This window comes from Apteryx rowi, unplaced genomic scaffold, assembly GCF_003343035.1.
Source record: "Apteryx rowi isolate R43461 unplaced genomic scaffold, aptRow1 scaffold_86, whole genome shotgun sequence".
NCBI lineage: Eukaryota > Metazoa > Chordata > Aves > Apterygiformes > Apterygidae > Apteryx > Apteryx rowi.
In genome coordinates this window covers 1,899,877-1,927,129 of record NW_020451160.1, presented here as the reverse complement: position 1 = coordinate 1,927,129, position 27,253 = coordinate 1,899,877, and the positions used below count along the sequence as shown (strand labels likewise).

The window sequence follows — 27,253 nt, the reverse complement described above, 5'->3', positions numbered from 1 at the left end:
AATTCCCCGGGTGTCTCCCTGCCTACCCTTCCCTTTGCAGGTGTCACAGCCTTGCTTAAATACAGGTGTCTCCTGGCTGGGACAACTCGTGCACTGTCAGGCACTACGTCACATCAGAACTGATTTCATCCCAAAAGTCATGCTTGTGAAGGAGTGCGGTGGTAACAGCATCCTGCATTAAGCAACGAGCATCGAGTTTCCCACTGCTGGAAGACAGGATGGTAATAACTGGGAGAGGGGCACTGTTAGGGAGTGTGGGAGATGGCAATGGAGTGCTCTCAGACCAAAAAAGAGCGTTATGGAGAAATCATGAGACAGTGGATTTAAGTCCTGCGCTCTGGCTTCATACTACTATTTAGCATCCAGGGAGAAAAATCACTTCACCTGCCCAAGAAGTGTAAGCACAGCTGGTGAAGGAAGCTGTGGCTCTGGAAGAGCCTGCTGCTACACTGCAGGGGACCTGACCTCTGCCAGCAGAAGACCATGGAGCATTTGGCAAAAGCAGAATTAGCCCAGGAGCTGTTTGCTTCGGCCCCTTCTTGGAGCGCTGTAGCCCTGGTGGCCCTTCCTCTCCTGGGCAGGGAGCTCACTCGCAAGGTGGCCCCGTGTATCCCCCCCACCAATCCCTCGCAGCACCAACATGCTGAGAAATCGTTAGTTTTGATATATAGCTCTCTGGTGCATTTAGCCTTTTAAACATCTGCAGGCTCATAGCCATCAGCTACCCCGGCTGGAGCGATTCTGGGGCCCTGATTCATCCAGGCACTCAAACATGTGCCCGACTCTCAGCAGAGGAACCATAATGTCATCTCAGCACAGCCCAAGCTTGGAGTTATTACCCAGATGCTGCATACCAGAGGCTTAGAGACAAAATGTTATTTTCCTCAAGGAAATTAAAAACAAAAGCCTGCCCAACATTTTTATAACACAAGACAAAATGTAGCTGTGAAGAGGCTGTGGTAAGACGCATGCCCTAGAGCAATTCCAATACCAGCTCCTTAGCCAACAACCTTTTTCATCACCAAATGACTGAATCATGCAATGAGCCTTCCAGGGTATTTAAAGGTGACCTGAACAGAAAAAAATAAATTGGGCTTGTGCCCTTTCACTTTTTGGCTTCTTTATGATAGGCTGGAGGGTATTTTTCCCCTTGCTTTGGTTTCTTTTTCACATTAAGTATTCAAGTCCTGTCTAGCCTTAAAGAATATTTCCTCCTATTGTGTCTTATATTTATTCATTCTGAAAGTGGCTAATAAAAATAAGTACAAGTTATATGGCAAAGGCAGCTATTTCCATCTCATTCTTACGCACAAGAGCCTTGACATCCCAGGACAGGCTGTTTTATTTTCAGAATATGACCAAGACCCAGGAACTTCTGTCCACTAATATACTGAAATATATTCTAAGGTCCAGCTAAGGCATGTAATCCAGTGCTTGTGAAGATTAGCCCCATGGGACATTGGGAAAATATAGAAGGATCTTTACAAAAAGAAAGATTTCACAAATTCTTCTATTCTTCCTTTCACTTTTTCCCTTTTTGTGGGAAGGCTAGATCAGATGGATGATTTCAGAGATGATCTCTTCCAGCTATCCACATAAATGTGCTCCCATCCTCATTTTCAAAGCAGTCAGGTTGTATTTATCTAGAAGGGACAGGACCCAGGCACCGAAAGCCACAGGTTCAGCTTGAGGCCAGACGGCAAAATGGCCTTAGCTCCGCTCATTAAACCCATCCCGCCGCTGCTGAGCAGGTTTCCCCCCTCCCCCCGGTACCTTCGGCTGCTGGTAGTGCTCCATGGCCATGGTGATCACGTTGAGGCCAATCACGCCTGTGATGAACAGATCCAGATAGTGGCTCGTGCACATCTGGTGGATCAGGAGCCGGAAGCGGGAGTAATCGGAGTAATAGGGCTTGCACTGCGCTTCTAGAGCCAGGAGGACAAGAGCGGAGAGGCACATCAAGTCATTTCTCTGCATCTGGCTGCGCTCAATTCACCCTCACTTTCCAGATGCCAAAGATGATAAACTCTAGACTGATTACAGCAAAACTCTGGCTTTTTTTCTTTCTTTCTTTCTGGCTGCCACGTTATCAGTTAATACACAGCTGGGTTCCCATCATCTTATATCCATTAAACATCTTCAGTGGGACATGCACTATACTCAGTCTTATGGCATCAGGGATGAGGTGAGCTGAGTTTATTGTAGTGCTAAAGAGTGCTTTCACTGTAGGGAACTCTAGATTTCATTTAATTTAAATTAAAACAACAATTTTTTTTGGTGCTGATCTTAAAAAGTCCCCAGGGTATGTGAAAGGCCAATCAATGGTCAGATACTGAGGAAAGATTTTGCTAACAATGGTTTAAAAAATACAGGGCATTCAGTTAGTGCTCTTTGAAAGAGAAGTAATACATTCAAATTATGCTCTTTGCCGTAAACTGTGGAGAGAACAAAATTCCACACTTCAGCTGTCAGAGCCCTGAGAAATGGCCCATAAAAGTACCAAGGAAAACTGATCAGTCAGCCTTTGCGATTAGAAAATAATGATCCTCCTTCTATACACGATTATCAAAGTATAGATTTCACTGTTCAACTCATTCCCATGTTCAGCTGCATCGGGAATGACACATGCTCTTTAGACCCCGAATGTTCCTGGAGATAAACTCATTTACTCACCTAATCTCTAATGAGGAAATGCCAAGGCTGAGTATATAATTCAGTACAATTTTCAAGGAGGCATTATAATGCAGATTGAAGTGGAAAGGACTGTCTTGAATATGTCAGAGTATAATATTACTCTCATAATTAGATGATCAACTGGTTATGAAAATTATTGAGCTGTAAGAATTACACGGCTTGATATTTAGTGCTGCCGAGCTAATGTACAGTTTGATACATTACTCTGAGCAAAAMGCTGGGCAGAACGAAGCCACAAAGCACAGGTTTGGGTTGCCCTGAGGGAAAACTAATTTTAGAAGATTAAATTTCACCTGGAAATAGAATTCACTTTGTCAATAGCCGATGACATTACAATCGGACCCATAGATTTAATGGTATCTTGTGCTCCCAGCTTCATAACAGAAAAAATCAGAGAAGTTTTGTTTTTTCCACAGCGACAGACTTTTCCCCTACAGCCCAGGAACCACAGAGACAAATCATTTAGCAGCTGTATTCTGGAGGGCTTTGGAACTTCCAAAATTCTGCTTCAGCATCATAAAATAAAAGGCAGTATTAATATTCACTTTCTGATCTGCAATGTGCTTTAGGTGATCTGTACTGGAGTGCTAAAGCACAATATCGATGAAAAGGTCTATAAAATGAATTTTAATGCTGAATCTATTGGGTGCTTACAAAAAAAACGCAGACTGGTAGCTTGCTGACTCACTCATAAGACTTTGTCAGATATCTCAGAGTCTGCATAAATCTCCATAAAGTCAAGATATCTCGATCACATTATGCTAAATTATGAGTAGCAAATTAACTAAAATGTTTGAATACAATTAAGTTAGGAATAGGACCTATTTTTATGAACCAACTTATCATCTCAGAAAGAAACACCATCATAATTGGATCATTTACTTCTTCTACTTTTATGTACAATTCACATTCAAAAAGAAAAATGTCAATGTTTCTGCCTTTTCTTGCAGTGGATTTACTTATGAATAATTACACTGGAATTCAAATTTTTCTTAGCTTTGATTGACAGGTAATTCCAAATCCTACAGAATAGCACTGACGCTCTTAGAACGTAGAGAGGATTTAGAGAGAGGTTGTAAAAAGTCTCCTGTGCAGAGATCCTGCACCTGGATTAGTTAGTGCATGACTTTATAAGCAGGGTTGTTAATTGCTCATATATATGCAAAGGCTTTTTCCCTTTTTGCATCCCCCTTCTCCCAAATGCCCAGGCTGCTTTCAGCCTTTCGCAGGACGTACCCTCGGGTTTCCAAAGCCAAATGTTTCCCTGGACTGGAGCTGGACGCTGCTGTCGCTGACACACTCGCAGCCTCAGTAAATTAGCATCAGCGAATGTGTCATCCTTCACCATTAACTTTATTAAGAAGGGATTTGTCAACCCTGTTTATGAATCACAGCACCACTAGCTTCACCATTCCCTGCATGCCAGCCATGCGTATTAGTGCAATACAGATATTACCTTGAGAGAGCCACAAACAAAAATAGCATGCTGTCCGAGGACCGCAAATAATTAGCTACTGTATCTAGGTAGGCAGGGAACTTTCTAAACAGATGAACTGCTTTTTTGGCTATTATATAAATACAGATTATTAAGATGACCCGTGCGGTTCTGCATATAAGTTGGGTATTACTCATGTATAATTACCCAGGTGCAAAGTCCCTGCCCCCTATCACACAGTATCATTCATAGTTATTGCAATAAAGATCTCAACAATACCAACATCTTGGGAAATACAGACATCTGTTAAGCTCCAGGTGGTGAACTTCACAACTAACACAACACCACATTACTGTACTGTTACAATACACTGTGTCAAGAACAACGAGAGCTCCGGATTAGTCTTGGTTATTACTGGCAAGGTTAACTGGCTTCCCGGCACACATGGGGTTAAAGAAAAGAGTAGGAAAGCAAACAAAAGAAAGAAGAATTGGCAGAATGAGAATGTGAGAAGATGGGGAAATACAGCAAAAGCCCACTACAAAACATCGGGCTGGTAAACAGGATGTAAATCAAGCTGCTTCACCGTGGCTGGAGGCCAAGAGTGGGAGGGAGAGGTTTCTCCGATTCAGATGTAGTTACACTAGATAAAATTAGCTCAGACAACGGATCCTGGGCAATTTACTCCTCACCCAGGTAGGGATGAGCTTTTGCAGCTTGCCGAGAGCTGGCTACAGAGTCCTGTTTGCCTGTTAGTCCCGGGAAAGGGTGGTCTGAGGTTGCTGCTGCAGCAGGGGATGCCCAGTGGTGGGGACACTCGCTTTTACTTTATTGTTTTTAAGGGCCCTCAGTTGCAGTAGTTTCCTGAGCAGACTCTTCCCTTCTCCTCTCTGCCTCATCCAGCAGGGTTGTAATTGCAAACGACTCCCTTGAAGGAGTTGGGAAGCGGGCAGCACCGGCCACGGGCTGTTCCCGTGGGTAGCCGGAGGCTCGCTGTCCTCTTCTCCTGGCTTCCCAGCTTCCCTGCAAAATGCCCGGCTAATTACACTCATCGCATTCCAATTTGGAGAGGAAACGATCATCGCCGTTGCATAGCAAAGGTTTGGTGTTTCTAAGCCCACTCTGGGTGCCTTTCCACCGACCTCCACCAGACACCGCCACGGCTTGGCGTGTGATCCGCCATTTCTCCACGCTTCCAGCAAAACGGCGTGGGAGACTTGCACCTTTTTTGGCATTCCCAGCGGCCAGGGGGCTCAGCGGGATGCCAAAGCAGAGTGCGGCCGGCCAGGGGCCCCACCGGGGCTCGGCGGTCTCTCCGGTGCCGGTGCAGAGCCTGCGGGAGAAGGCGCCTCTTCCCATCGAGCATGCTTGCTCGGCAGCGCCGGGGCGAGCGCGCGGCTCCAAAATGGGTTCTGTCACTCAAGGAGCCTGGCTGGTGCTGAATATAGCTCTGTCAAGAGAGAAATTGCCACTTTCCCCAGCGTCACTTTTCAGCCAGAGCCATGCGGGCACGGGAAATTGGAATTCGTAAGAGTGGGACAATTCCATTACGGTCTCCCCCATCTTTTTCCTTCTCCTATAATAAGGGAATTAACTGCTTTGTAGGTCGGAGCATATCTGGAAGACAGCAGCAACCCGGTGAGCAATGGGCCCATGACGCAGCTGGATTTACAAACGGTACCAAGAATATTATTAGGTTAAAAACTAGTTTGCACTGAAGGAACTTCTATACTTAAACACGGTGTTTTACTTGGCTTTTATTGTACTGAATGGATTTGTTAAAAAAAAAAAAAAAAGGCAAAATGGAAAATGATAAATTATTTCCACTGAGAAGCTTCCAGTTGTGATAGAATGTAGATCCAAAAAAAAATAAAAATAAAATTGTAATATCTCACTAAGCACCAGGCCGCAGCACAGACACACAATACCCCATCTTATCTTCACATAAAGAGAAAAGAAGCCCTTTGTAAGTGCAGAGATGCGTGGAAGTTTTGGGTTTGCCACTTCAGCTCTCTCTCTGAGCTACAGGAGGTTCGTCTACAACACCCAGTATCGATTCCCTAATGTCACAAACAGCCGGATTGAGAAAGAAGTCTTTCTATTCTCTCGCTCTGGTGCCTGGAGAGCAGCGTGGCATATTCACTAATACCGCATCCAAAAGAAAGACAACAAAAGGAAACACAAAGCACAGACCTGACAATCGCCCGCTTTTTAAAGGCAAACAGTGAGGTTCTTTCTGAGTCTGCATTGGATAATGGATGGGACTGGAATGAGTTCAACGCATTAAAAATACAATAAAATAAAACAGGCTTGATGTAACTGTGTATGACCAGAAGAGGACTTGAAACCAAATAAAAAAAGAAGAAAGAAAGAACCCCCCAAACACAGTGAGACACAACCCCTCGGTGCCGTCGCAAGGACTGACGCCCTGYGTCGCAGCAGAGGACAGGTCTACAGAGAACAGTGAGAAGGAAGGCAAAGAAAGAAGACAGACAGGAATGGCAATGGGAAGGAGGTTCGGGATTTATTAAAGCATGTTGTGACAACTTCCTATGAGGCCTTGTGAGTACAAAACAGGAACCTCTGTCTCCCTGAGTTATCCTCTGCAGGGAAAGAGGCTCAAAATCCCTTCAATATCTGACAAATGGATGGAGCCTTGCTCCCCATCTCAAGGAGTGGGAGCTTTCTCACAGGTGAGAGTTTTAATGGCACATTTTCCTAGCATATTTTTTTTGTTGAAAATTACAGCTATATTTGTTCCTATGTCGGCACCTCTTTAATTATTCAGGCTAATATTCTTAAATTCTGAATTAAACAAAACGCTTGCCAGATCAAAGCTTCTTCTGAGAATAAAAAGAGCAAGGGACAGATCTGCAGCCCTGAGCACCATCTGAGCGAGGAAGGCGTGCAAAGGGAGAGGTGAGTGCGCAGACAGGCCGGGGTGCTTACACTAGACCGCTGGCAGTTTTTGGCACAGCTGGTTCAGCCTCTCCAGGACTTGGAAAGCAAGTGAAGCGACATCTTTATTTCTTCTGATTTACAAGACACCTCATGGATTATACAGGAGAAACTTCACGATTCTGTGTGAAGATGAGGCTGGGGAAGTGAATAATAGAACCGGGGGAAGCAGGGCAAATACTGGCGTTGCTTATCTTTGCCATGAAATTTTGGTAGAATATGCAATTGAAACCTGAAAAATTCCAACTAGCTTTCAATCAATATGAGAAATCTACCACTCTGGCAGCACTAAGGCTAAAACCCATGTCTGTGTTGAGGGTCAGCGTGGGGTTGATCTCTCCGTTAAAGCACAAAGGCTCTACACTATACTGAATTTTACCCTGCTGGAAAATCATGCACTGCGCGGAAGCGCAGCATTCATGGAGCAATGAGCAAGGGCTGGAGAAATCACCTCCCTCAGCAAGACCTCCTGCCTCCCAGGGACACTCCTGCAGGCGATTCAGAGACTCCTATAGTTTGTGGTTCAAAAGCTAGAGTGAGCGATACAGGACCCATTTCATAGTCCAGTCATTATTCTCTAAATAATAAAAAAAAAAAAGAAAAAAGAAAAAAAAAGGCACAAAGGTCTGACAGTGTTTTAACAAAAACCAGAAAAAAATGACTGAAAAAAACAACATATGATCAAGGAGAAAATTAAGGATCTGCAAGTGTCAGTCCTGAGTCAGGTCTGCAGCCCTGCAGTTCAAAATGGTATGCGTGTGCCATGAGGGAAGCAAACGAGCTTTGCACCACACACAGGGTTTAGTGGGACGCCCGACAGCAGCGGTGGCCAGCCGTTAGTTACACAGCACTGCCAATCACGGGGGACGAGACGTGACGACTTCCCAGTACCTTGCACTGCACTGGCTGAGCTCTCCATTAATACATCATCCAGCATTAGATCTAAAAGAACGAAATGGCATTAATCATCCGGCAGGACACACAGCAAGACTTCCCTTCCCCTTCAGTGGTTGCTACGTCTCTCGCTCTCTCCTCAGCTCACAGCTCTGCACTGCCTCTACCACCAATATCTCCTTGCAGCCTCCTCTCCTTGCGTCTCCTGGCGGGTGGACTCAGGTACGTGGGCTCGTCGGGAAGCTCTGGCGTACAACGAAGGGCTCCTGTGCTTTTCCCACGTACACAAGTGGACCCAAGGGATCCTGGAGAACGCCCTGGCTTGATGATAACGGAGGAGGAGATACTCGTTTCTCGAGGATGGACTTTGTACCTGAGGTAGAGCAAAGTGTCCTGCTGGGCCAGCGCACCTTACGGCGACAGGTCCTGTGTTGGCCTAGACCTCACTGCAYTGGGACCCCACCCGTTCTTCTCTTTTTTAGATGTCCCATTGGGTAACTGCATGTGAAAAGTCTATGAGCAAAAATGACCACACAACCAGTTAGACTTCTACACAAAAACAGACCTTCACAGGTTGGTCTGGGCTTCGGATATATTCATGAAACCCTGCTGGCTGGAAGTGAGCCCCCGCACAGTTGCTGGCATGATCAAAGCCCTGATCGTGGTCTCAGACACAAGTTACCACCACACAGAACAAAGCCAAGCAACAACATCTGCTGTCTCCGAGGGCAAAACTAGACAGAGTCAATCAAAAACCAACATTTTACCGAACGCGAATTGGGAAAAACTGTTCTGTAGTGATTTGGGGGGCTTCATGCTTTGCTCTTGAAAGGTTTTTATAGAGACTGAGTAGTCAGCAATATTTGATCCTCAGTAAAATAGGTGTTTATTGCCTCTTTAATTAGACATTTCATAGAACTGAATGAATAGCTACATCTCCAAGGATGGCTTGTGACTTCTTCCGACTGGGAAATTGCCTAGCCTCATGTCTTTTCTTCATCCAGCTCCTCTAGCATTATAACTGAGGTCATTAATAACAACTAAATGTCTATTTTTCTTCTAAGGAAATGTCTGCTTTCCAAAACTGAAACTTTGAACAGGGATGTTTCTATCCAGCGTTTAAGAGCATTTTCTAAATCATCAGTCTGAAATTGTGTTGGGGAACTTAGACTGACCAAAAGAGCTTTCTAGGCATTGCCTTGAAGTGAAAAATAAAGAAATTCCTTCCATTTGTATCTCACTTAACTGAGAAAAGTCTTAAGTGTCCTGCATCACTCTTGAAGGAAGTCTCCATCTTTCCACTGCGTACCAAGCAAGCCAGACTCTTGGCATAAACCAAAGTTTGACACTCAGAGGCTGGTGTGAATATACCTTATTATAAAACCTGTGAGGCTGATGGGACTTGAACACATGACCAAAGGAAAGTGCTGCTTAAGTGCTACACTGAGAGAGGTTGAGACACATTTGTGTTATGTGGTTGCACAATTAAGCCTGTTGCACAATTAACACCTTTTAGACCATTAAAAAAATAAAGCAGACTTAGTATTACCAGCGTTCAGAACAAGCGCCTGATCAGACAGCCTCTTAAACAGTACTGAAGTCTGTCAAAGATAGAGAAGAGATATGAAAGGGGAAATGGAGAAAACAGTAGGCAGACTGAAYGGGGAGGGAGAGAGTGCAACGATGGACACAAAGGGCACTGGAGGAAGGTCAGTCAGAAGAGAAAGCATGCAAGACGAAGAAGAGTACCTCTGCCCTGAGACCTCTGGCTGACTTATTTCTTACTTTTTCAACCAAAAAAAGAAAAAAAAGAAAAGAATAAAAGACAAATGTCAGATTTGAGATTTCTGACAGAGTGGAGGTCTAGGATCCTTTCACCTTTAAAGCCTCCTCCAGGCAGGGCTGCAAGCTTGCACGTTGAGTTCTGGAGCTTGGTTCAATTTTCATCAATGCCATTTTGTTTAATTAGTTACTCTCCTCGACGTTTTTTTTCTAATCTGTATTTCTCAAGCAAATGCATCGATATGTATCTCTAAGGGGTTTTTAAGCATTACTAGAATGAGACGGTTCCATTATTTTATTACATACTTGAATACCAGTGGTGCTACTCTGCCAATAAATAAACCTGCTTGATAAATGGGACAGGTAACATCACTGTGGCATTACAAGGCTGTAATAAACCAAATAGTGAATCCAGTTATCAGCAACAGTGCTCATGACTCAGAAGATTTATGGTGCCATCCGGCACTGCTGATCTTTGCAGTTGTCACTATTTGTGCAACATTGAGCTCTGCTATCCAAGAAGCTCCAGGTCTGATTTTTTTTTTTTTTTTGGTTTTAATTTAAATAACCTCCAATGGRAAGGTCGTTGCAAATCATGCAGCCATTAAAAAGGTTTCCATGGCTCCTTGCTCAGCTTAAAATGGCACTATTTCCTTCATGCAAATTTCATAGCTGGACATGCTTTTGGGAGAAGAATGATCACCAGATGCTAGGCAGGGAGGGGAGGGAGAAGGGGATTGTGTGGAAGGTCAAGCAGGACTCAGAAAGATGTGGAAAGACTACCGACCAGCCATCTGTTTCTCCTTACTCCTTCTCTTTTTCTCCAGCCGGCGAAGCCTCTTCTCCTCCCGCCTCTTGGCTTCTTCCTCTTCCTGGTGCTGCCGACACTTGTGGAAATTCTCCACCACGACTCCCACGAACATGTTGAGGACGAAGAAGGCCACAATCAGCAGGAAAGAGATGAAGTAAAGGAGCATCCACGGGTTGTAGTTCATGACTGGCTGCAAAGCAGAGGACGGCAAATGTCAATGGAATCTCAGAAAAATGGGAGCAAATTGAGTGGCAAGATCCATAGTCTTTAAAGTGGGACCTGTGGATATCCCCTTTGGGGTACTTCAGCRTGATCTGCGCTACCAGAAAATGAGCGCCCTATGGGACATTTTAATTGAACACTCCTGAAATGCAAGGCACCTCGAGTACAGAAGAACCATGTCTGTTCTGCCACAAAGCAGGACAGCAGCACCCTTTGCAACTATCGTAAGCCCCCCACCAAAAACCTGTACCTCTACAAGGCAGTTCTTTTCTCCTTTTCAGGAGAGCTTAAAGAGCTTAAAAGGTCATAACCTTCATTTCTTGATAGGTGTGGTTACACCAGTTGGGATGGGGAAAAGGCTAGGTCCAAATCCAGACCTTTCACTTGACTTTCTGTCATGTCCCAGGACTTGGATTAAAGAGCAGCCTTGACCCCAACTCCATAACTGCTCTGGTGATGGAGGCTGACAGTATTTTGCAAAACAAAAGCCAAAGTGTGCCACCTTTGTTAACTCATTTCTTAGAGCACATACCTGCTGGTCAACTCCCACAGCATCCAAGCCATCGTACATGATATCCACCCACCCATCCTTGGAGGCCAGAACAAACAGAGACATCAGGGCCTAGAAATACATGGAAAAAAAGTTACCCATAGTTGCACTAAAGCTCTTTTACCTGTAATATTTTACTCTTCTTTGCCCTTTCCTATTGAGGGATTATCGTTACCTAGCTGATAATGAGAAACTTTGATGCCCAAGGTTTGTCCTGGTAGCAAAAACCTATCAATATCGGTGCCTCGTTCAGCAATGAGTGCTAATTCAGAAACCACAAAGCCAAACACAAAGGCAGCTTCATTTTCACCCTCCAGGTCTCTACTGCTACCTACTAATTAGTCCCTGCCATGCTGCTAAAATAAGGCTGCGTTGCAGAGATGTTTGGAAGTGTCCGGCTCTATTAGACAAGCCCTTCTGCAAGGTATATTTGGTTTGTTATGTAGCGGTGAAGCAATTAAGTACTCCAYGAAGCCACATGTGCTTGTTCTGTTCTGAAAAGAAGTGTATGCCAGCTTGGTAACACTACATTTGGGATTTACAGAGACAGTGTTGTGTATGTGAACTGAATATTTACTGTGACTGGTAGTACCCTGAAAGAAAATCCCTCGGGATAATAATGCACAGGTTTTAAGTCAAGGAGGTAAAGGAGCAAAGAAGCAGATTACCATTCCATTAATACCTGGCCGAGATTATCAAAATTATACTTGTGTCGGACCCATTTGTAGCTTGCTTCTGCACAATCTGATTTATTTGTGATGTTTCTGGTGTCCTCCCCCTGGCAGACAAAAAACTTCCCTTTGAAAAGCTGCAAAACACACAAAGAAGAGCGGAAATGTAAGAGTTCAATCTCCAGGATTTCTCTGCAGAGGATGGACATTTCTCATGGGATATTCTGCACAGCCCACACAGACCAGATAAGTTACGGGAAATAGCCTCATTTATGTGGGTTATTAAGTGCGAGCAGCCTGTACAGTATGTACCTAATGAGCAAATGCATGATTTCACATCATTTAGGACACCCACCTAGAGCATTAGATTGTCTGGTTCAGTGGTCTGAGACTGGCCTACAGGCCTTTGCTTCTAGGTTGCTGGTTCAAGTCTAGCCCAGGCTAATAGCTGAGACCATTTAATGGCTTCTCACAACATGCGGAACGGAACGACTCCAGTGACTCTCAGCCCAGTTAATGATGCTACTTTCAAGAGTCACTGACAAATTAAGTGTAATGGGGGCCCTCTGCTACCAGAGAAACGGCAGCACTAACAAGCCACGGCACTGGAACTAAGCTCTTTTTCTTCCAGGTCAAAAGGGGACATGCTAGAGAGAAGCTGGCTTTCTGCTACTGATGTTGGGCTGCTTGGTGAGTTGAGACTGCTGTTTGCAGGGCTGTCAATCTAGTAGCTGTTGGTTGCGCTCAGTCTCTGATCTTGAATGCTGCTCTCCTCCCGTCATTAGGCTSTGCAGATGGAGCAGTCAGTGCGGGGGGGCTGTGAAAATAGTCCTCATGCAGAACTTAAGGAGTCAGRCCTGACTGGTGCTGGATACCTGATCCTTATTTCCTTTGGTGTAAACCAGGAGAGATGTAGCTCCTGGGGAGTTAACTCCTAATTTACACCTGCAAGAGAAACATAAGGCTCCGTGTACTTAATTCTAGAGCTGGCACTTCCCGTACACAGGAGAGTACGTGGCAGGGGATGATTACTGCTTGAGATGGCCTGATTGATGCTAGCAGAACGGATGGTATCAGAGCCTGTGAGACATCTAACAAATCTGGTTTTATTTGCTGGCAGAAGCTATTGACGTTAGCTATCGCTGTTCGGGGGGAGACGGCAACCTGCTCTTCAGGCTCCTTAACCACCACCTGGGTATATGGAGAAAAGACGCTGATGGTTTTTGATCTGTTGTTCAAGACAAATATCAGTTCAAATAATAAAGTGAACATGGCAAACCCACATATTACTCCATGGGTTTCCTTCAGGAATCAACAGCAACAGAAGGATGTTCTCCAGGCATGCAAAGTTAATCACCGCTCCACACAATCATAAAACTTCTGCATGTAAGAAGAATCATATCCCCTGATCTTTCCATAGAGAAACACTAAGCGTGTGTAAGGCAGGCTGGGGAGATATAGCCTTCACAGACCTAAAAGTTTTAATTAAGCAGGAAGGTAAACAACTGATTTTAATATATTGTCTATAAATACAATTTCTCTAGGAGCTGGACTGTAATGTCAGTCAGATGGGAGCAGTAACACAGCTATTAAATGGGTTTGGAAATACAAAGCCCAACTTGCAAGAATGCTGCTCACTGGTTGTTCTTCAAATGGAGCTACAGAGTTTCAGCACTTCTGAAAGTGAAAGACCCGATGTTTCCTTGTGTTGTTGCCTTTTTAACTTCTTTCTTATGTCTAATTAATGACTATTCACGTGTGGCCATATTCTACAATAAAAAGTCTTGCTTAAAGGATACATGATCAGAAACCTGGAAGTCTGGATTTTAATGGCATAAAAACTATGAACTGCAGTTTGATCTCCAGTTTATATTTACAGGGGAAAACCCACTGTAATTTTGAGAGATCATTTTCTTTTTATAGCAGTAGTTAGGGCCCTTATCTTGTACCTAATTAGACATAAATATTAACTGAGATTTTTGCATTCTGAATACAGGATCAGTTGTGCTTGTATCTACTGCTTAAGCACATCAATAGACATGACAATTTAACTTAAGACAGAAAGTCACTAGGGAAAGCAATCACAATTAGCAGGAAGGAAATTCAAAGAGCATATTGCAAATTTTGTTGTTTGGCATAAATTTTCCCTTGTCTTAGTTTTATACTGTTTTATGGAATATGCTTAGTTTTATGAACCTGTTTAGTATAACGGATGGGTGTTGCTGTGCTGTACTGCTAAGCCAATCTAGCTGCCGAGACAGTTATGGATAGCATGATTTTTTTCTCTGTTTATTTTCAATGCTGTATTTACTATTTAAACAGTATATTAGTATAAGATATTACGTAAGACACGTTTCCAAAACAAAGCAAAATAGAGCTGCTTTCCAAAGCTGGCTGTGACAGATCAGATAAACTTCAGAAAGAAATAAGCGTTGTATCAAAATATTCATGTGAAGCAATCTCTCCTTTTCAGATAATGAGAAACCAATTGCATTGGAAACTCTGCTACTTTTTTTCCCCTGGGTTCCTGCACTCCTGGGATTGAGCATATTGTTAGCAGTGCTGGTGGTAAGCAGACTCAGAAATCTCTATCTCTGCAAGCTTTCAGCTATGCGAACTGTCAGGATCCTGAACGAATCTCCAGGTCAGGTTTTCTCTAGAGTTTACAAACCAACGGTTTCAGATTTGAGAGTTTCTATTTCCCCATTGGTTTAAACCTAGAAGAAAGGTGGAGGGAGATGTCCCCATGTTATCTCACACACTGAACAGGAGTGAGATTTAACAGTTTCCCTGAACAGGTGGTGTGTACTTTCTGGTGGCGTGTCACACCTCAGGCCTAACCCTACTGTGGAGTGGCCAGGGGGAAGAAAGTGGAGAAATAGCTTGATTCATGTCCTGCTGAAGGCAATCACCAAGCAGAGCAAAAATCCTCGTGGTAGGAAAGGGATTAAGGACCATCCTGTGCCTTTGAGGGGGTCATCATTTTGGCTTTTGTATCACCACGTGCAATAGTGAAGCTTCACGACAGTTCAACACATCAAATGACACATAGCCAACAAAGGGAAGTCAGGAATAAACGTGTTTTGAGAGCACTAGGAAGGCCATGCTGTGCTGCTTAGGTGGGGACAGACACAAACCCTTGGGTCTGAGTCACTCGCTCCGACTTGATCCATTCCAGGCTGTTAACTATGGGAAAATTGCAGCTTCAAAACCAACACACGTTTCTATAGCTGGGCAGGGAACCTTGATGGAAGCAGAAAGAGGCAAAAAAACAAAAAAAACATTAACTGACTCAAACCATTAGCACTTCAGCTACAGCTAGGGATGTATGCAGTAGGGTCACTGTTGTTAGGTAATAATTGTTAGTGAGATTTAAGGGCTGACCTATAATGGGAARTCTGTTTCTTTCCTTGGCAGAAGGAAGTATTCCCCAAGAAGATCAGATGCCCATTGGTTTCGTTTGAGAAAGGCATATGACATACTGATTGGTACAGATACCAAGGCACGGAGTCATTCGGGGCTTGCTACTCTCTCTGGTCTGGTGCTGAGGCTTACAGGGGACTCACCTGAACTCCCAGGATCCCAAAGATAATGAAAAAGGCACAGCAGATGACCACAATGTTCCCRATGGGCTTCAGGGATGACATGAGAGTCTCCACCACCAGTTTCAGTCCTTGAGCTCGACTAATGACTCTGTGGGGGCAAGTAAGCACAAAACCTGTGTTAGTCCTGCTCTTGCCCAGTTCTGCATCCTTCCAAGATAGAAGGCATGCAGAGAAGAGAGCATCAGAGAGAAAAAGCTTTTTAGAATGACAAATAACTCAAAAACCATGACAGGAGAAGTAGTTCTGGAAGATTGACCTTAGAGATTATTGGGCTGTTTGAGGGAAAGGGGTTTTTGCAGCCTTGATTGAAAGAGAAGGAGGAGACTCTGTATAAGGAGCCAGGTCCCCCGAGAGTGCTTCAAAGCTCTGAGGAAAGGAAGATACATAGCTAGCCCTGTAATTTTACAAATCTGGAATGATGGTTTTAATCTAACTCGCCCTCTGTGATGCCTTTCCTGATCATCATCTTCTAATTACAGTTCATGACAATATATTCAAGAGGCTGGTGTTTTCCTTTTACCATCATTCAGTCCAAAGAGCTCTCTAGGGTTCGTGCCTCAATCATACCTTCCCTGGGATCCAGCCTGTTGCTTTGGGTCATCCACAAACACACACCTCACATCTGTAATGTGTCCAGGACTGTGAAGAAATGGCTTCCCAGAGTGCATTCTTGTGCAGTTTTAGGCAAGGCTCTTGATTTCCCTGTCTCAGTTTCTAAAATGGAGCAGCCACTTTTATACAACCACCACAGATCTGTTGTGATAAACCAAGATTTGTATATGTACTCACAGTGCTATCACGTACAGAGTCCTGAGCTACCCCTCTGTACCGTCACGGTCTCAGCTTTATACCACTCTACAACATCAGATACAGAACCAGCACTGTCATCCAGGTGACAGCTTCACCAGCAGGACCATAATCGTCTAATCTCATTTCTGTAGCACCTCTCTGCCTGGTACTGCACAGAATTTCATAACAGGGGATTAGATTATACCCGGAGATGGGGGAGACTAATGTGGACAATATCATGACAGACTCAGGTAGGAAAATAAAAGAGGAGAAGCTGTATGGTACTCTCAAGGACACCACCACAGTGAAAGGATAAGGCTTGCTTGTATTAGAGAAGCCATCCCATCATGCTGGGCAAGATGAACAAGGTATTCAGGCTCATAAACATGGTTATGGAGAGCTGGGGGACCGACAAACATATCCCAAGAGGTTGCATGCCTACCTCCTCCTGATCCCTACTGGTGGTCAGCATTTCACTAGCTCTGTAAATCAGGGTGCACTGATGCCACAGAAGCTGTGCATTCCTGTGGCAGAAACGGCAAGAGGGAGGAGGGAAGTGCCCATGTGCTTCTGGATACAGGCTGATGATTCCTTTGAACAACTGGTACTCAAGAGTGCACCAAAATTCCCCACTTTCTCCTTTCTGCCTTGTTCTCTTGCCATAGAGTGCCCTCACTGCCTCTCCCACTTGGCTCCAAGTCCAGCTGCACTGCCAGAAGCATAGCTCTGAGTTTTGATGTCTGGAGAAAAGCCACTTTCTCCCCTTCTCTCCACCTTTGCTGAGCTATGATGCTCCCAGCAGGGGTCACCATGGATGCATCCATATAGCAGACATGCATGACCTTAACATGTGTGTGCTGACCCAGCGGGACCCAGGCCAAGCCTGCAGAAACCCTCTTCTGCCCCAGTGCCCACAGGTTTAGCAAACTGCTCAGTGCACAGACTTCAGTTCTTTCAAAAACTGCTGGCCTTAAACAGTATCCTAAAAAGCTCCAAATGTCAAGGGTAAGTCATCAATTATCCTTTTAAAAAGAAACAGATGGTGATATTTTTTATCCACTCTCTTACCAGTGAAACACAAAAGGCAGATGCTTCTATTCCTCAGCCTGGGCATCTCTTCCAGGTAGCTGCTGTGGTTCCCTGTTTTGGACACCTTGGCTCTCCTTTTGCTCAGACTGGGGTTATTTTAGGAAATGAGCTGGGGGTATGAGATGGCTCAGGCTTGGCATTTCAAGGTTTTGATGCCCCTGGTGATGGTGTGGACCCACCAGAGCAAGCTTGGACCTGGCGAGTGGGGCCACCATGCAGCCATGGCAGCGTGCAGGTAGGTCAGCGCAGGCTGTGAAAACTGCCCACGTAAATTAGCCTGGGCTGAGATCCTTGCTGGTGCAGCTTTGCTGCTGCTGTTGCATTATACCTTCACCGAGGGCGAGAGCTGGGTCAAGCCAGGCTAGCAGAGGATGTTAGATTTTAGTGTGCCCGAGTCTAATGAGCTGGTTAATGCCAGGCTAGCTCCTAACAGGCAGCGTCTGCAAGGCAAGAACTCCTCCCAGTCCATCTCAGCATGCAAAGCAAATACTGTCTGGGCCAGGTAGTCTGAGGCTGAGTCCCTCTCCTGGATCCTCAGATGGTCTGAAGACCTTGCTATCCCTCACATATTATCCTTGCACTGTCCTGGGTGAAATWCTACTAGTGCCAAGCTAGAAGTGGGAAACTGAGGCATGGGAGGACTGCAAGTCAGGGTCTCACAGGTATGCAGGCACCTAATTTCCAATGATTTTAACAGAAATTAGGCACCTAGGTGCCTTTAGGATCTTGGCTTAGGTATTTTGCTCACAGTTACAGAGGAGGGAGTACACGCTGAGCAGGGAACTGAAGCCAGGTCTTCTAAATTGGAGGTCTGGGCTCTGACTACTGCAGCATCCTTAATTTTGGAGAACAAAGAAGAAATTAAGCCTCCAGAGTCTTAAGCTGATAATTTTCACCAACACTTATTAAGGAAACCTATTCTAGATGTAATAAAGTGATTTTCTTTGTGAGATACCACTTGGGATCCAACAGAGACAGAAAATAGGAGGTTATTCATCTGACTTAAAATCATGTGTGTTGTGAAGAAAGGGCTGAGAAACTGTACAGCCTTTGACTACTTTCAGTCTTGATCAACCAGGGAATTCCTCAGACTAGAATGCATGAGGGTAAAAGGCTGCCGCCAGTCTAGCTCCACATCAATGCTGTTTCCAGCCCTACAATAACAGGGAGAGAAGACTTTGAAACAGCAAAATGATAATTCTTAGTAATAAAAACCTTCAGACCTTGGAGCTGCCTCAAAATAAAGGCCTGATCGAACATCCAAGCAAGTCAGTGCAAAGACTCCTGCTGGCTGTCTTGGGAGTGTGGCAACTCCCTCAGAAGTGCCAATGAAAGCACCCGCAGCACTTCCAGATTATTAGTGTCAGCTCCAATACATCAATGTACAGCATCCCTGCACCTCATCAATAATGCCCAAGATCCTGCTGATATCATGCTTGCAAGCTCGTAACATCTGACCCACCATGCCCACAATTTATTGCTCAAGTGGAGGAGCCCTCTGGCCATGCCAGAGCTGTAGCCGCGCCGAGGCTGCATTCAGGACAATCCCAGTCTGCACTGGGCATATGACAAATGGGAAAATTTAAGTTAGACTTTTTTTTYCAGTGTGAAGAAATGCTAATCCCTTGAGTTCCTCCTGCTTCTGCTGGTCTCAGCACTCACAATGTTGTTAAACCCCTCATATGCAGACACTCCAAAACCGCTGTCAGTCTTGCCCCAGCTGGAACACATTTACTAACTTTGAGCCTGCTAGTCTGATCAGAGCACTCAGATGAAGTAGGAGCAGATCAATGTTAATGCAGCCCTTCCACCAGATATTGAGAAAAGATAGCAAAGGCGATAACATGATAGAGAGAAGAGAGTCTACAAAATGACTATTTCATACTGTGACAGTATTAAGAGTAATTTATCCATCTGCTTTGGAAGCCAAAGTCCAAGCTCCGCAGAGAGTAAAATAGCATTGAAGTCCATCCAAATTAATTCTGAATACATTTTTAATTTTGATTTCTCTTGTATCTTAAGCTACAGCACTTGATCCCAACAACAGCAGGTTGAATGCATTAGAAAGGAATGTTCTTGTATAAGCAATGCTTCTACTGGCTGAAACATCAGAGGGTCATGGAAACATCTTTAAATGTCACTTCTTTGTGAATATATTTTTGGAATTCTGGGCATAAAACTGGACTTGAATCCTCATGGATTCAATTTGGAGCCTGATAATCAATCATGCAATCAAAAGCCTATGATTGGCACGCAAGCCAGTTTTTCTTATGCCTTTGAAAATGGCACAAGCATGCGTGGTTTTGTATGCTGAATAAAGCAATGGGGTTGTTTTCACAGGAGAAAATAAGAGACAGAATGAGGGAGGTCTTTTGCAAAAAGAACCCCTTCAAACCATCAATCAGACAAGCTGCCATAAGCCAGCGCGGAGATGATGAGGGCTGTCCCTGCCCAGGAGCTCAGTGTGACACACACAGCCTGGTGGTGCACAGCCATGGCTTCGCACCAGCAGCGTCCTCCCAGCCCTTCCCTCTCGCTGTGTCTTGCAGTCCTGCCTGCACATGCCCACAGAAAGAGAGGACAAAAGGCAGCTGGGTTTAGTTCCTCTGCGACTGAGCAGTCACTTTGGTCTCGGTTGCACACTTTTCCTGGAAAGGCAGGCGGGTTGGTCTCCATGGGAGAGCTCCCTGTGACGCAGGGATTGAACCCGCGGTATGCAAAGACCACAGACAGCCCGTCCCAACTGTCTCCTCCATGTCAGTGAAGCTGAATTTCCCAGACAGTGACGATGTGGTCCCCAAGAAAACGCTGCAGCGTGCGCACGGCCAGGCTTGCATACRCACAGCTGCTCCCAGAGCTGAGGCTGGGGTGGGAGAGCCACGCRCCGCAGCCAGGCAGCAATGGGAGAGGGCAGCTGTGGGCAGAGGCAAGCTTAGGGGAGCCCAGATGTGCATTGTGGAGGCAGATGGGTTTCCACATATGCAGATTTACGACTTACTGAAAAGCCCCCAGTTTAATGGTTGCTTTTTCATTTCCTACAAATCTAATTACAGGGGAATAGAACTGATTGTGAACATATTTAGGGAATGCGTTTGTTGCTGTGTTTTTATATTTCCTTTGTAGTATAAAGCAGTATGTTGGCTGAAAACATTCACACGCTCTCATGAGAAAATATATCAAATGCCAACAGGAAAGAAATAGCAATGGAAGGGCCTAATCCTGCACACGCTCCAGATGGCAGATCTTCCTCCTTCCTGGGGTTACTCAGTGGATTATTCTCCGTAACTGCAGACTWCTTATGCACATAGGTGATTGCACAGAAAGACTCTAGTAAATGAAGAACCTGAGTCCTGGCCAAGCAGACCTTTAGATCCACAAAGAAGCTCATGAGTGGCAGGATAAGGGCTTGCACAGGATCAGTCAGGTGACTCTAGTAGGGATCAGCAAAGCCCAAACATCATCTTCAAGATCTGATTTAACTGAGCAGCCTTAAGAGAGAAACTTGCATTCAGAGAGAGGGGCAATCGCTTCTTCTTTTACCCAGAGCTATCCAGACTATTTTGTAKTTTTTTATAATGTGGGTCAAAAATCAGTCAGAACAGAACAGTAGAGCTGATACAACAAACCAGAAATCTGGCAGAAACTCCCCCTAGAAACAACAGTTGACAGGGAGATGCTGGGAAACACAGGAAGAGAGAAAGGCCTGACTTGGATTCACATGGGAAGACATGTCTAGTCATATGATTGGGGAGCTGAACCACACACTCAAGGACTCTGCTTGTCCAGATCAAAGTGATTAAAGCAGCTTATGTCCTAAAACTCACCAGGCACAACATACACATAGCCTAATTTAACAGAATCTCTTTCACAGCTATTGAGAATATTCAAAAGATATATGTATGGGCATAACCATCGTTATTTAGACTTATTATTCACACATGGGTAGTAAAACAAAATCTGTCAGAAGCAGAGTCCTATTTCTCTGTCCTGACTCTGTCCTGAAAATCCTAACTCACAGAGAATCTTTTATGAAAGAAGCAGCAGTAAGATATGACAGGCACACAAAGGTGCTTTGAGCTGAAAGCTTTATTAGTYGCTGCATAACGAGAGCAGCAACAATAGCATTAGAGAGGGGACTGCATTTAGCATGGAGAGAAACCTTCATGCCTTGGGGTGCAGGACAAAACAGATGCCTGTTTGGAAGAGGCTAGTCCTTGGGCAGGTTTTTGCAGAGGGGTCCTGTCCCTGGAGTATCTGATACTGCCTGCTGCCAGAGATGGAAGGACGACTGCTCTGATCTCATCTTGGCAATTCCCAAAATAAGTGTCTCTGTAAAATTAATGGGGAATTGAAGAAAAAAGCTCTTTGCATTCTAGGTTAAGCAACAGTTTAGTCTCTGCTTCCTTAAAAATGATCTGCCACCTGCTACTAATTTCCTTCTTTGTTACAAAAGCCATTGACTGCCTGAAGGAAAGGGGGAGAAGAAGCTGTTAAGCTGCATTTTACACAGAGCAAATGAGAACACAAATAGCAGGGGATGTGTGTTTTAATGAGCAAAAGAGGCATTGATCAGTTTACTACTGCACTTGGGCCTGGTCCCAATACACAGCAAGCGCCCAGAGCTCCTCATGACTCGGCAGGACCCACGGATGCTCATTGTCGGCAGAGCAGCGGGAGGCTGGGCACGATACTGGCGACAATGCCATGCCCCTTCCCTTGCACTTCTTGCACCCATGCTGCCCCTTCCCAGGAGAACCTCAATTCTTCCTTTGGCATGCACACCCTACACTGTTTTAGGTCTTCCTCATCCCGTGCTTACCTTAACGGCCGCAGTGTCCTCAGCAGTCTCAAAACCCTTAGCATCCCCAGGATCTTCGTGCCACTGTCTGACACCATTGAGACCAGGATGTCAATGACAGAGATGAGAACCAGCAGTCCATCCAGCACGTTCCAGCTGCTTTTCAAGTAGGCTTTCTCCCCAAAACATAAGCCTAGTGCCACCACCTGCATGGACACCAAGTTGCAACAAGTTATGACTGTTGCATCCAGTATATTTCTTCCAGTTAAGAACCTATCAAGAAAGCATTATTTACAGATACAAATCCATAAGTCCATTTGCTTCCCAGTATAGAAGCCTAATTAGACAAATCAGCAAAGTGTTATACTGCAAGGATTGTAAAAATAACCCTGCAAAAAAATCCCAGATTGTCCCTTACAGCTGATATATTTATAATGCATCTAAACCTAGCTGCACAAAAGTATTTCTAACACGTTTAGCTCTAGCAGAAAAGTTTGGTCATGTTTTATTTCTATAGACCCCTGGAGTAAAGGTTTAGAGCAGCTGACCCAAGGCAATCATTTACAAGCTTTGCAAATAATGAAAATAGAGAAACTTCCTAAAGAAAGAGCAATTTTTCTGTGAGATGATTATGAATTACACAAGAGAGATTTACAGCAATGTGTTTTTGACAGTCTTTGAGCCTCCTGCCTCAAATCCAGCGAAGTATTTGAATGTGCTTAAGCCTTTTCCTCCTCAGGAAAGCACATCGCTGCTTAGGTTGTTGAAGACAATGGGACTTACATGCATGGCTGAAGTTAAGCACGTGCTCAAGAGCTTTGCTGAATAGGAAAGACTGCTGAACTGAAGAATCCCATTGCTCATATAATGGTGTAAATCAAGAGCAACTTCAGTGAAATCATTCTGTGTGAAATGTGCTCAGAATAAGGCATGTAGTGGGTACTTGAATATTATTCAGAAGAGGAAAATATGCACCTCACTCATAACTGGTGGGCCTAGGGGTTTTACAAGTCCACTGTAATAAAGTATCACCAATATAGTACAGCCACACACATTCCCCAGCTTTACTTACCTTAACTGTCATTTCAGTCAGGAAGATAACTGTGAAGATGTAGTTGGAGAGCGTTAGGAAAATCCGTTCCTATAAAAAACAAAACAAAACAAAACAAAACAAAACAAGCGACAACGTTTTCTATAGCCCGCTCTCCGTAGCCATACACCTCCCTGTGTATATTTGCACGGTTGCTAACTGCTCCACAGCATCTGGGCTGAAACAAGTCTCAAGCTGCTAGCTCTCAAAGGAGGAAAAATCCAAATATTCCGACAACCACCTGCCGCGCGGTCGGGGGCTGCCGGTGGCCGGGGCCGGTGTCAGCACCACGGACAGCAGCCAGCCTTCCCGCGCACGCTGGGGCCGGCGGGCACCCGAGGCCCCCGTCCCATCCGCCCCAGGGCCAAAATATCGCCGGGCCCCCTGGTCCCCTATAAATTAAGTCAATGTTAACCTGGCTGTACAGCAAGGCAAGGAGGGTCCAAGGGAGGCAGGAGCTCGGCTGGTGTGAGCTGTCACAGTTCCAAAGCCAGAGAAGCTCTAGGGGTTTATACCAGCTGAGACTTGTCCCCYAAAAGGTTAATTCACTTGCCCAAAGCCACAGGCTAGACCTGGGAATGAAGGCCAATAGTTTCATCTCCCAGGCCTCTGCACTATCCACTCCTCACTGCCACCGTTCTGCAATAGTAGCTAGTGATTACAGATGAGACCATGGACTGGTTCCCTATCTGTAGCTAGCAGAAACCTTTCCTTTTAATGATGATCATTAAATAAATTACACTTTTCCCTAATCCCTGAGCAATCTCTGATTACCTGTACTGAGAAATGGACAGCAGAAGAAGCAGGTTAGAGGAAAGATAGTATGTGTGCATGTATGCATGTACGCAGACAATTGAAACAGCTCCAATTCTGCTAATAAAAATCTTGGATTTATTTCTGCTGCTCCCTACAGAGCAGTCCTCTTGGAGATGCAGATCTCTAGCTCAAAATGAGATGCAATTTAAACAAGACAAAACACCTTGGCAACTCGCTTGCTTGCCAGATCATGATTTACCGAAAGTGACTCAGGAACCACAGAGTAGCTTGTTTCCATACTGTGTCCATAATTAATTAGGTCCTAGACCTGCACTGTGATAGCTGTGATAGGAAACATCTCTGGCCTTTAGCTGACTGCCACACACAAGACTGCTGTACAAGGTTAGCAAGCGTGCAGGAGGAAGGAGCAGAATGCTGCAGGAGGCGCTTCTGGGGCTGGAGATAAAACAGCAAGAGCATGGAGGAAAGACTGAAGATATTACATTTCTCTCTGGCAAGCATGTGGCTATTTTCAAGAATAATCTTCATGGCCCATGTACTGCACTCTGAAATGGGCAGTGAGTGTTGGCTAGCAACGGCATCCCCTGTTCTGATAAGCCAGCTGAAACGGGCAGGGAAAGAGAACTGCTTGAAGCAGCTAGGAAATCCACAGCTCAGGGAAGCTAAGTATAATTATTTTAAACAACTCAAGCTAAACTAACTCTCTTGGTTTCCAGATAAGAGCTCTGTCACCACAAGCATGGCCTGTGCACTCCTCCTGGCTCCTCTGCTCCGTCAGCATCCGCCTCCTCCTCTGCTGTGCCTGGACGGCAGTCCAGCTCAGCTCCATCCCTGGAGCCCATTTTTGTCCCCATGGTTTCCACCTGATGCTGATGAGTCTCACACTGCTCCCTCTCTCCTTTCCTCTCTCCTCTCTTCCAAAGCCCAGGATCACTGCAGCTTGTCCTCCATCTCTTGTGCAGACAGTACCATTATTTTGGGCTATCTGGCTCTCTGGGGGCTGGGGGCTCCTCTTCAGCTTCTCCTGCACGTGATACCATTCTCTTCACTTCTGCACAAATGTGGCTCCTTTTGGAGCCAGTCTTGGCAAATGATGACTCTCAGAGGACACAGCAAGGGGCTCCACAGAGGCATATAGAATCTGAAGGGACAACTTCAGCTGCTCATCTTAATGGGAGCCCAATATCCAAATGCCTGAGTCGTCTGTGGAAACCTCTGTTCCATCAGATCCTGCAAGAATGTCACTGTGGGGGTTTCCCATCTGGGGAACAGCAGGGTGATTTCCCCTTGCTAGATCAGCTAGCAGAAAGTCCGGCTCTCTTCTTGCATGGCTTACCTGTCCTTCTTCAGATTTGCTTTCAACCCTCTGTATCCTTGAAATCTCCAAAGCACTTGGCTAGCTACAAACATACCCCAGAGCACTTTGCTAGCCAGACACACACTCTGGCTTTGTGCCAGAAACCCAGCCACCACGCGGTGGACGGTGGTAGCCAGCTGGTGCACCGCAATTGCACAACGATCAAAAGAAAACATGAATTTAGGGGAGGGACCTCCAGGCAAGCTAATTCTGTCAGGAGGACTAGGGAAAGTTTAAAATAGGCACACAGCAGCCAGGACTCCAGTTTTAAGGTCTTATATTGAAGATCCATGAAAATAAGCAGCCTGACATGCCTGTGTGGACAGAACAGGGTTCTGTATGATTGCGATATGAGTAGTCTTTTGTAATATGTCAGCAAGTGTCCAGCGTGTGTACCACAACCTATGCTAAAATGAAAGAGCAATCAGATCATTCTGTCCATCTGATTGATGGAGATTGGTGTTATGAGGGTCTGGTTTAAAAAAACCCACAACATTACGCAATCTATTAAAACAAAATTGTTCAGGGAAATGGAATCACAGTGCAAGTATCAATTCAATTTTGCTTGTGTCACAACAAAGATGACAGACAAAGGGGAGAGAAAAGTATAAAATGAACAGTTTCTCCCTTCCCCTTCACACCTTACACACATTCCCATGAAGAACAGATGGAAGAAACAAACATCGTGCCGAGAGAGGAAAAGTGTTTGAAGGTTTATCAGAGAGGGAAACTGAGACAGCTGTCATGGTTATCTCAGTATAAAAAACGCTGATCATACTTGGAGTAGTGGGATATTATTAGGGGGAGCTTTGATGTATTGCAGACCATAGGCGCTGCTCTGTACATTGAAAGGAGTCTGGGTAGGGACCAAGAGAGTCAAATTTGTGGAAGAACTACCCTCTCTTTCCTTGCCATGGAAAGCATTTCAGCATCCACCATAAAGTTGAATTTATTGCTGAAATTAAATAACACACAGGCAGTATTTGCTTTTCAGTAACCCCTAACAACAAGTCACAAGCTGCAGGGCTGAGACAGTGAGGAGCAGCCCCAGCGCATGGAGCGGGAGGTGAACAGCACAAGGAGATGCCTGAAAGCTTTCCCGAGCATTGGCCTGGTGAAATGCTGTCTGGGCCTTTCTCCAGCTCTCCTTTCCTGACACCTGCTTGTCAATGCCTAAGCAGGAGGCATTGGCACACAAGCGCTCCTTCGTCCTGAACCTCTTCCTCTCCCAGTATCCCAGAGTGCTGGGGAGCTCGCAYGGGGGGGCATGCAGCCTTGCCCAGGTGCAGGCGTCTCCCTGGAGCCTGTTAAACACCCCCTGGCACAAGGCAATGCAGCAGAGAGCAGTTGCGTGGCCTTCCTTAACCAGACCCCCGAGCAGGCACTCAGGAGCCAACCCTGGGCAGCGCAATCAGGGCCATCCCAGTACAACCCCAGGATTTGCACCGGATGCAGCTTCCCATTTAAGAAAGAAAGTGAGACCAAGTGTGCGGCAGTGGGGTCCAAGCCAGGTGTGTTGGCTCCACAAGTAACATGGCACCCTAGAGCACAGGAAAACGTTAACCTCAGAAACTCACAGCGCTGTGAGGCTCAATTTTGGGTCGTTCCATGGCAATGGTAATGCAGTTCAGGAAAATGATGACCAAGACGATATGATCAAACATCTTGTGCGTGATGATTTTATTGCACATCAGACGGAATCTGCCCAGAAAGAAATAAAGAAGACACACA

The 27,253-nt window shown here is 45.2% G+C and overlaps 1 protein-coding gene across 1 annotated transcript in view; it reads right to left on the bottom strand.

Annotated features, from left to right (window-relative positions):
* Nucleotides 1–27,253, bottom strand: part of CACNA1G (calcium voltage-gated channel subunit alpha1 G) — a 161,502-nt gene that overhangs the window by 22,026 nt on the left and 112,223 nt on the right. Inside the window, exons 19-27 of the mRNA XM_026090589.1 lie at nt 27,100–27,223; nt 23,371–23,439; nt 22,320–22,504; nt 15,584–15,710; nt 12,029–12,154; nt 11,329–11,418; nt 10,572–10,764; nt 7,979–8,029; nt 1,774–1,925 (exon numbers count right to left, since the gene is read on the bottom strand). Of these exons, the coding sequence (XP_025946374.1) occupies nt 1,774–1,925; nt 7,979–8,029; nt 10,572–10,764; nt 11,329–11,418; nt 12,029–12,154; nt 15,584–15,710; nt 22,320–22,504; nt 23,371–23,439; nt 27,100–27,223 (1,117 nt within the window). The remainder of the gene's footprint in view (nt 1–1,773; nt 1,926–7,978; nt 8,030–10,571; nt 10,765–11,328; nt 11,419–12,028; nt 12,155–15,583; nt 15,711–22,319; nt 22,505–23,370; nt 23,440–27,099; nt 27,224–27,253) is intronic.